This window comes from Trichechus manatus, unplaced genomic scaffold, assembly GCF_000243295.1.
Source record: "Trichechus manatus latirostris isolate Lorelei unplaced genomic scaffold, TriManLat1.0 scaffold00048, whole genome shotgun sequence".
NCBI lineage: Eukaryota > Metazoa > Chordata > Mammalia > Sirenia > Trichechidae > Trichechus > Trichechus manatus.
The window spans coordinates 17622044-17632103 of NW_004443984.1; the positions used below are offsets into that span (position 1 = coordinate 17622044).

The window sequence follows — 10060 nt, forward strand, 5'->3', positions numbered from 1 at the left end:
GGTGTTTGATTTTTAGAAGATCCCAGTTATCTAGCTTATCTGTTGGGTTTTGTGTGTTGATGGTTATGGTTTGTATCCTGTTAATGCCATGTATTAATTTTTTCAGTTTTTTGAAAACTCACGGAAAGCACTCAATGTTTATTGAATTGATACCTAAGGAATAGATGGACGGATGGTGAAACTGGTCACCGTCATTAACATGGTGATACTGGTAATAAGATCTAACATTTATTAAACACTTCGGTTACACAATTTTCAATCCTCACCCATCCCTGTTGTTTTTAGTAGCTGTCAAGTCAGCTCCAACTCATGGTAACCTTACGTATAACAGAATGAAATGTTGCCTGGTCCTGCACCATGTTCACAATCGTTACATTTGAACCCATTGTTGTAGCTCCTATGTCAATCGATTTCATTGAGGGTCAGCACTATTATCTCCATTTTTCAGATGAGAAAACTGAGGCACAGTGAGGTTAAGAGGCTGTCCAGTCGTCTATAACACAGCTTGTCATTGGGCACAGTTGGGATTTGAACCTAGGCTCGCTGGCTCCTGAACTGGTTTGAAGGGAGGCTGTGCGAGTTGGAATTGGTGGCTGTTCCTTTGGGCACTCTCAGGACAGGTGTGAGGCTCTGCTCTGCTCTAATTCTCACCACTAGAGGGCAATGATCCCCCCTGGGGCAATTTCTCTGGCTTCTGCATCTGGAGGGCTCAGCTTTGTGAGGACAGTAAGTAACAATAAAATTTGCAAACTGGAAAAGTGACTTCAGCCCTCCCCAGCAGGAGACCAGAGGCAAGAGACATTTGCTTCCTGTGGCTGACCGTCTCTAGATGTTAGACACTATAGACAGAAACCTGGAGGGTGTCCTACTTAAAAGTCCCTTCATAAAAGGGCCTTTTTAAAAGAACAGTGTGGTGAGAATGTCTGTTACCTCCAGCTTGGCCCGTCCAGGACTCAACTCTTGACCTTGCCCTGAACCTGCCTGCCTCCCCTCCCTGTTAATGGTGGCTGCAGCCTTCCAGCTGCTCAGGCCCCAAACCCTGCAATCATTGACTCCTTTCTCCTGCATCTAGCCCAGCACCACATTCTGCCACCTCTCCCTATCCCTGGTCCAAGCCACGAACAAGCCCTTTAGCGTCCTTGTAGAATGTAAGTCAGATCACGTCCATCTCTGCTCCTGGGGGCCAGGGACATTTTTCCACTCTGATATCCCTGGTGTCTCGAACACTCCCAGCTCACAGTAGGCTCTGAGTTTAAGCGTTTGCTGAATGAATGTTAGCAGGTTTCCTTTTGGGGACTGCTGTTTGGAAAGGGGGCAGCCACACTGGTGCCCCTCACCGTTTCTGTGCCTTTCTGATGGCCCTCTCCCTGAAACTCTCCTTGGATGATGGCCCTTGGGCTCCTGGGGCCACTTCGCCTACAGGGTTTGGGAACCAGAGTGCTTGAGAATTTAAGTCCTCCCTCCCTGGCTCCAGAACAGCCCTTGGCCAGTGACTGAGAAAGCCCAGCTCCCTTGCTTGGCATCAAGCCACCCGCTCTGAGGTGTCACTCACACTCCAGAGTGCCCCAGTGGGACCAGGCTGAGGCTCTGCCTGTAGGACTTTGCCTGAGGTCACACCCTTGCTTGGCTTCTTTCCTTGCCCTGCCCTGCTTCCCCATTCTACACAAGCACATACACAGCAAGCTTTCTGTGTGCCAGGCGCTGGTATAAACAAGAGAAAGAGAGCATGCGATTTAGACCCATTCCCTCAGGCCACACCACCCCCAGACCATCACAGTCATGGATTTGGCAAGTGTCCACCCAGAAGCACCTTGGTAAAAGGCCTGGCTATCTACTTCCAAAAAAAAAAAAAATCAGCCATTGAAGACCCCATGGAGCACAGTTCTACTCTGACACCTATGGGGTCACCATGAGTCAGAACTGACTCGATGGCAACTGGTTAGTCCACATTTTATACTCTTACCCCACGTACACCCACGGACAACATATGGTTTAGTTTTGAGATTTTAAAAATCCACACCAATGCTCTCATATTGCATACCATTCTGCAATGTTTTGTTCACATTTAGGGGGGTCAATGTTGGTATCGTTAGGTTCAGTTTACTCACTTTAATTGCTCAATAGTATGCCACAGAACGAATGTAACACATCTTACCTGTCCATCTCATTCTGACAGGCTGTTTCCGGTTTTCCACAACTGCACCCACTCAGCACCCCGTGGCCCCAGAGCAGACTCTCTTCTCCCGGAAGCCTCCCTCGCCCGCCAGGTGGCCAGTGTTCCGTTTCAGGGCTCTTGCCTCAGTCTGAAATCCTCTGATGAGAACCAGTTGCCCTCAAGTCTACCCCAACTTATGGTGACCCCATGTGTGTCAGAGTAGAACTGTGCTCCATAGAGTTTTCAATGGCTTAATGTTTGGAAGTAAATTTCCGGGCCTTTTTCCAAAGCATCCTGGGTAGACTCGAACCTCCAACCTTTCAGTTAGCAGCCGAGCACGTTCCACCATTTGCACCACCCAGGGACTCCCTTCTGATGAGAGGAATCGTTTAGTGTCTCCTTCCCCACTAGCAGGCACCTGAGTTCACAGCTGTAGCCCAGCACACAGCAGGCACTTAGCCTTTTTTGATTGACAGATGGATACAGGGCAATTGTGGGGGCTGTGCACCAGGCTTTGATCTCTCAGTGCCAGGGAGAAGCCAGGATGGCCTGGGAAAGCCCAGGCACCTGGGGCCCAGTGGCCACCCCTGTGGGCCTCTGGGGAGGAGTGAACTGTGAATGCCCAGATCCAAAGTGGGGTGGGGCCCTTGCTTGGGGACCCATGGAGCTTCCAGACATGCCAGTCCAAGTCAGCTGTGACCAGGACACAAGGTCTGCCGGGAAATGCTGCTGCCGTGCCTCAACTCCCATCCCAATTTATCATCACAGGTTCAGAAAATGACTCCACTGCTAGTCACTTGGCTGTCATTTACGAAGCCCTTCCTCAGGCCATGCACTTTACAAGTGATTTGCATAGTCACCCCATGGGCAGCACTGGCCCTTTCCCAGAAGACTCTGAGGTCAGAGATGCTAAGTTGCCTAAGGTCATACAGCTAGTAAGTGGCAGAGCAGAGTTCAAACCAATTCCCAGGTCCTCTGACTTGAAGAAATGAACAGCCAGTTGCCACACCACACAGCTAGGCCTGAGCTGGATGCAGGGCAGGCCCCAGCTGGTGCCCCGAGCCCTGCTTCCTCCTGTCACAACAGAAGTGGCAGCTAAACCCAGATTCCACCTGTGAACTCAGAATGAGAAATCCTTCCAGGAATGGCAAGCCCCAGGCCCCAGCCTAGTCAGGGGATTAAATATGGCTCAAAACACAGCTCAGCAACAGGATTCCCCAAACTTTAATGCCAGGGTTCCATGAAGGCAGCTGGCGGCTGTGGCAGCATCTCTGGTACCACAGACACCCCTGCCTCCAGCCCGGGGGTCTCCAGGCACCATGTGATCAGGCAGTGAGAAACACTGGGACCTCATTCCCATGCCGCAATGCCCCTGGGCTGAGCTTGGCCCAAAGCTATCAGAGCTTCTGCGGATAAGCCTGACAAGTAGGGGGTAAGGAGTGGGCAGGGGGCATCACTGGCCCATAGGTACCTGATCCTGCCAGGCTCAGGCATGGTTTGGTCTGAGGCCTGCACAGAGCAGCTAAGGGGCAGGCAATGGGGACAGAGATTATGGTTCCCAGCCTGGGGACTGGTGAGGTGATGGAGAGGAGGGAAGGCTTGGAAAATCTGGGGCAGATACGTGCATGGGGTGGGGGTGCACGGGGGCTTCTGGCCTCTCCAGGCAGTTGCTGCAGGCAGCCTCTGAGATGGGGAATGGGAGGACATGTTCCATCTGAGGTCCGAGAAAGGGAGGTCATGGGCATCCCTAGAATGGCCTCTAAGGCACGAGGAAGGCGATACAGCCCCAGTGGGATCAGCCGGGGCAGGCCTGGCTTCAGTACCCGTGGGCCACCTGACCCTTGCTCTCTGGGCCTGCAAAGGAGTTGTTGGGCGCATCTGGTGAGTCAATAGTCTGGTAGGCACTGCGCTCTGGCGAGGGTCCGAGGAAACCTGGGGCAGGGAAAGAAAAAATGAGGGGTGAGAACTCTGGAAATTCTGCTGAGTCCAACCAAGATCCGCACAATCTGAACCAGGAAGGCCGGAGCTGGGCACCCTGGCACCAAGGACAGTGACAGTGGCAGCAGCTCCAGGGCACCAGGCCTTTCAAAGGCATCATTCATTCAATCCTCTTGCAGCCCTACGGAGCTTTTTCCTGTGAAAAGGGCATTGCTGTGCTCCTCAGGGGGTGCCCTGAAACTTGATGGCTTCGCCACAGCAGGAGTTGTGTGTTACGTCTGACACACAGATTTTCACACAGGAGTGCGCGTGGCTGCTAACCGAAAGGACGGAGATACAACTCCACCCAGAGGTGCCTCAGAAGAAAAACCTGGCAATCTACTTCTGAAAAATCAGCCATTGAAAACCCTATGGAGCAGTTCTACTCTGACACACATGGGGTCGCCATGAGTTGGAATCGACTCAATGGCAACTGTTTGGATTTTTTTCCAGGGAGTTAACCTCACTCAAGGTGTAAGAAGAACATACCGGGGAGAAAAGCAAAGCTTTATTGGCCACTTCGCTCTGGGTTAAATTGGTAGAGGAGCCAGAACTCCAAAGCTGGCCCTGGGGCCAGGCCCAGTGCTGAGGGTGACCAGGGTGGGGGTGGGGGTGGGGGAGACAGGACAGACAGACAGACACACCCCTACTCTTGTCCTTGCCCCAGCTGCTCCCCCGGGCAGGTCAGAAGCCACTCTGGACCTCTCTTCTCAGGAGTATAAGGTAGAAGACCACACCCTGCCCCTCCCTACTTCTCTCTCAGGGAGAGAAAGGAAATGAGAACATGGGTCAGAGAGTAGAAAAATGGCTCAGCCACCCTGAGAGGGACACAGGAGACCAGAGGGGCGTGGGAGGGGGCAGGTGGGGGGCTGGGCTGGAGGCAAGAGGGCCAGTCAGCAGGGAAAGGGCCACAGGTTAGTGCTGCCTTAGGGGGAGGCTCGGCACTGTCACCACCACAGGAGAGGGAAGACCCTACCTGGCAGGAGGGGGCTTCCTGGGGAGGGACCAGGTGGGGCTTGAGAGGAGAAGCTGGCACTGCAGATGTTACACACCTCAGAGTGACCCAAATCACACCCTAGAGGAGGACCTGGCAGCTGCCCCCAACCCCACCTGCAGCCTGATGCCAGGGACAGTGTGCAGCAGGCTGGGACAGCCAGGGTCACCTGGGCTCTCCAGCAGGACCAGGGGTCCCCACACTTTCTAGCGTTGTTGCCCATGCCACACTCCCCCCTTTAGCCCTAGTCCCATGGGGCAAGGTCGGCTCATTGGCTGGAGCGGTGGGTCAGCCGGGTGGATACAGAGGGAGGCTTGGAAAGGGCACCTCGCCAAGAGAGGGAATGTAGAGAGCTGGCGAGGGGAGGGCGGGCTCACCGACATGAAGCTGGAGCTCGCCCCCGCGCTCCCGGTACATGTGGTAGGCAAAGCAGCAGGAGAACGGCTTGAGGATCAGGCTGAGGATGGCCATGCCGGCCCCAAAGCGGCCTGTGTCCGTGAGGTACTCCCGCGGGTAGAAGACACTAATGTGGATGATGTCCAGGAAGATGGTGGCCACCAAGCCACCAAGAAACTGTAAGACATGTAGAGAGCAGAGCTCAGGGAGTGTACACATGACATTATAAGTCTGTAAGCACATGGATACCCTGTAACACCTCTGTCCTCTCCCAGGTTGGGAGCTCGTGAGGGCGAGAAACAGCCTGGGTGGTTCCCTACTGTATTCTGAGGGATCAAGCAGGCAGGCAGGTAGGACTTTGTGCGTGAGATGCCAGATGGAGAGTGCGGGGCTGGGAGGCAGGGACACTGGGCCTGGGCCCCACCTGCCAGCTCCACTACAGAGCCTCCCAACCCTCCTCCATCTCCTGAGGCCAGGAACAGGCACAAGACTTGGTTCTAGAACCTCTGAATTAGAAGGTCCCTTGGAGTTCATCCAACTCAAGTCTCCACTCACAAAGGAAATCCCTTCTCAATCATCCTGAGAGGGGGACCTCTGCTTTGACTTGAATAGCCCCCATGCCAGAGAGCTCACTGCTTCTCAGGACTTCCTGGGTGTTGGGAAGCTGTCCCCTTGTAGCGGATTTTAGTTGGGCTGTGCTAACTTGTGACTTCACAGAGTGGTAGTGCTCTCTTAGCCATGTCTCCCAGCTGCATCCCTCCTCTGAAAAACAGCCCTGGTCACTCCAGCCCAGGGGCAATGACTAGAAGGCAGGAGGGGACAGGAAAGCTGGTAATAGGGAACGCAAGGTCGAGAAGGGCGAGTGTTGACATGTCCTGGAGTTGGTAGCCAATGTCATAAAACAATATGTGTACTAACTGTTTAATGAGAAGCTAGTTTGTTCTGTAAACCTTCATCTAAAGTACGATTTAAAAAAAAAAAAAAAAAAGAGCCCTGGAGTCAGGTGATTGCAGGAGGTTCCAATGCCTGCAGAGAGTGGACTGTCTAGGGGCACTCGTGGGGCCCCACCTCATGTGCTTCTTGGGGAAGATGATCAGCAGACCCTGGGCTCTCTGAACCAGGCAGGCAGAGAAGCAGGCCAGGGTAGTGAGGACACACATGCGCGGGTAGCCTGGTGGGCTTATTTACAAGGCTTTAGAAAATGGAGGGGCGGGGGCACAAGGAAGAGAGAGATTGGGATGGGCGAGGGGAAGACAGAGCAGGGGCACAGCTCACGCTGCTGCCCCCATGCCCTGCTGTCCCCCGAGCTCACCATGCTCATGGCGTCGATGGAGTCCCTCTGAGCAACAGCCCACACGCCCAAGGCCAAGATGGTGAAGTTGGCCCAGGCATAAGGGCCCGAGAATACAATGGAACCCCTGCAGAAAGAGGCACCCCTAGTTCAGTCAGGCGGCCACTGCCCCCTGGGTGCCCACCTCCACCCCCAGCTCACCTCCCTCATGCTCCCAGGTTCCAAGGCCTCCCCTGAGAACGGGCCACAGTCTCCGAGGCCACAGAGTGCTTGCTCTTCTCTACCCGGCTATGCCTCTGAAATGCCAGTGCATCGCATTGGCTCTACCTCCCAAACAGATCCAGCATCTGGCTACTTCCCTCCAGGTCCCAGCCACCATCCTCTCCAGCCTCTCTGCTGGTCTCCCTACTTCCACTCCTGCCCCCTACAGGCTATTCTGTAAATAGCAACCAATAATATAAGTCATAGAGTCCCTGGGTGGAGCAAACGGTTAATGCACTTGGCTGCTAAGGGAAAGGTTGGTGGTTTGAATCTACCCAGAGGCTCCTAGGAAGAAAGGACTGGCAATCTACTTCTGAAAAATCAGCCACTGAAAAACCAATGGAAGACAGTTCTACTCTGACACCCATGGGCTGGCCAGGAGTCGGAGAGTTGGAGACTTCTAGATGGGAACTGTTTTTTTTGGGTTTTTTTTAAAATTTAAGTCAGGTGATGGCATTTCTCTGCTAAAAATCCCCCTACTAGGAATAAAATACAGAGTCCTCACCATTGCCCACAAGGCCCTGTGGGGCCCAGCCCCCAACACTGCCCCATCTCACCTTCCAACCCTCTGCAGACCTACAGGTCCCTATGCCTGCCTTCTCTCTGTTCCTTGAATATGCCAAGTTCCCTCTGACCGCCCAGCCACTGTCCATGCTGCTCCCTTTGTCCTGAACACTCGGCCCCCTTTTGTCATTTTAGTCTCAGCTCAAATCTTAATTCCAAGACCCCTTCCCTGACCTCCCAATTTTAAGTGCCACCTAGTCACTTTCTAACACAATGCTCACCCTATTCTATTTTTCAGGGTATTGCTACTAACTGCTGTTGTTTACTTACTTATTTGCTTGTCAACTCAATGAAAATAAAAGTTAACACTTCCTAATATCTGGATGGAGCCCTGGTGGTGCAGTGGTTAAGGGCTCGGCTGCTAACCAAAAGGTCAGCAGTTCAAATCCACCAGCCACTCCTTGGAAACCCTATAGGGCAGTTCTACTCCATCCTATAGGGTCACTGTGAGTCAGAACTGATGCCACGGCAACAGGTTTTGGTTTCTGGTAATATCTGGCATACTTCTAAGAAATTTACATTAACTAATTTATGTGCATTTGTGTTAATCTTAGGAGGAATGAAGTATCAGTATCCTCATTTTACAGATGAGGAAATGGAAGCACAGAGAGGTTGAGTAACTTGCCAAGGACACACAGCTGCGAAGTGGTGGAGCTGGGATTTGAACCCAGGCAGGCAGTCGGGCTCAAGAGCCCATCCTCTTACTCTCTACTGCACACAATGTCCTTGTCTACCTTATTTACCACTATATATCCTGGGCCTAAACTGCCGCAGCACGCAGGGTGTGCTCAGTAAATTTCAGTGACACTCACAGAAGTGTAACATACAGAAAACAAGTAGGAAGCAGCACGTGTGGAGTGCAACCAGGCTCTATGAGTCTCTGAATAAATAACCTCATCCCTTGGTCTTAAGAAAGCAGCTGCCCGGGCCTCAGTCCAGACTCCCCAGTTCAGAATCCCAGGGAGTACAACTGAGAAATCTGTATCTTTACCTTGCTCCCCACAGTCATTAACCATGATTAGCACTGTTCACATTATTCACAACCATTTACATGTGCACCGCACTTAAAACTTTCCAAAGTGCACACAGGAGCTCAATGGTTTCCAATTTTTGTTTGGAAGAGAAGTCCTCTCCATAGAAGAAACTTCCCGGAAGCCCAACAAAGAAAACAGATAGTAATCATGGAAATCTATCCTCAGTCCTGAATCTCCCTCTGTGCCAGGCCCTGGGGGTGTTGGACAAGCACCATATACTTCTCTTCAGGGCTCCAACAGGGTGTGCATCCTTAGCCCCATTTACAGATGGAAACCAAGTCCTAAGAGGTAGAGCTGCCTGTCCAAAGTGACCTGGCTGGAACATGGCAGAGCCAGGACCTGACTGGACCCCTCTGAATCCCAAGTCTACCTTCTCTGAGCAGGAAGTGTGGTGTGGAAGAGTGAGGGTCCACCCCTAAGCAAACGACCCACCCCCATGAGTCTCAGGTTCATTGTCTGTCAAGGTGCTGAGCAAATTCACAGAGGCGCCCGGCCCAGCGGCTGGCACCTGGACTCCCCAATAAATGTAAGCAGTTATTGTTGTTTCTAAAGTAGTGCTTTCACCTTCCAGTGACCTTACAAGAAAAGCAGGAGAGTAATATTCCCATTTTACAGATGAGAAAACAGGCTCAAGAGAGTTTATGGTCAGAGCCTGACCCAGGTTTACAGACGCACAGAGCTCTGCATAGATGCCCACCTGCGGCTGCCTCGGGGAGCCCATGTGGTATTTCAGTCCCGTCCCCGGCTTTAGCACTGCAGACCTCCCCAATGCAGAGGCCTTGGGGAGAAGCCAGTCACCCAAACTCCCAGGAGGCTTGGGTGGTGTCGGGAGGGTATATGAGCTGTCAGCCCTGCTGGGCCTGCACCTCTCCTAGGATGAGAGTTCGAAGCCCCTAGGAGGCAGTGGTGACACAGGCCTCTGGGAACTGCCTGCTCCTCTGACAATCTTGGGGTGGTAGGGAGCTTGCCAGTGATAAAGTTTTTATTTAGTCTTGGGACTAGCAGGAGACACAGACATGGACACAGACCCGACACCCATGGAGTGACTCACCAAGTTGTCAGCATCCAGTGAACCAGGAGGATTGCCTGTGACACAAAATGGGGGCGGGGCGGTTAGAACAGGTCTGTGAGTCTGACTGCAACGGGGTGTGGGGATGGGATGGCTTTTCGAGCCAGAAGACACAGTAGATGCCTCAGAAGGTGTTATGGATTGGACTGTGTCCCCCTGAAAGTTATGTGACAGCCCTAACCCTGTACCTGTAAATATGACCTGCTTGGAAACAGGGTGGCGCAGTGGTTAAGAGCTACAGCTGCTAACCAAAAGGTCAGCAGTTCGAATCCACCAGCCGCTCCTTGGAAACCCTATGGGGCAGTTCTACTCTGTCCTA

At 52.7% G+C, this 10060-nt stretch overlaps 1 protein-coding gene across 1 annotated transcript in view; it reads right to left on the minus strand.

Annotated features, from left to right (window-relative positions):
* Nucleotides 1–38: 38 nt before the first annotated feature.
* AGTRAP (angiotensin II receptor associated protein) overlaps nucleotides 39–10060 on the minus strand; it is an 18973-nt gene continuing 8951 nt past the window's right edge. Inside the window, exons 2-5 of the mRNA XM_004377236.3 lie at nucleotides 9724–9758; nucleotides 6835–6940; nucleotides 5504–5699; nucleotides 39–4087 (exon numbers count right to left, since the gene is read on the minus strand). Coding sequence (XP_004377293.1) covers nucleotides 3972–4087; nucleotides 5504–5699; nucleotides 6835–6940; nucleotides 9724–9758 — 453 coding nt within the window. The 3' untranslated portion in view covers nucleotides 39–3971. The remainder of the gene's footprint in view (nucleotides 4088–5503; nucleotides 5700–6834; nucleotides 6941–9723; nucleotides 9759–10060) is intronic.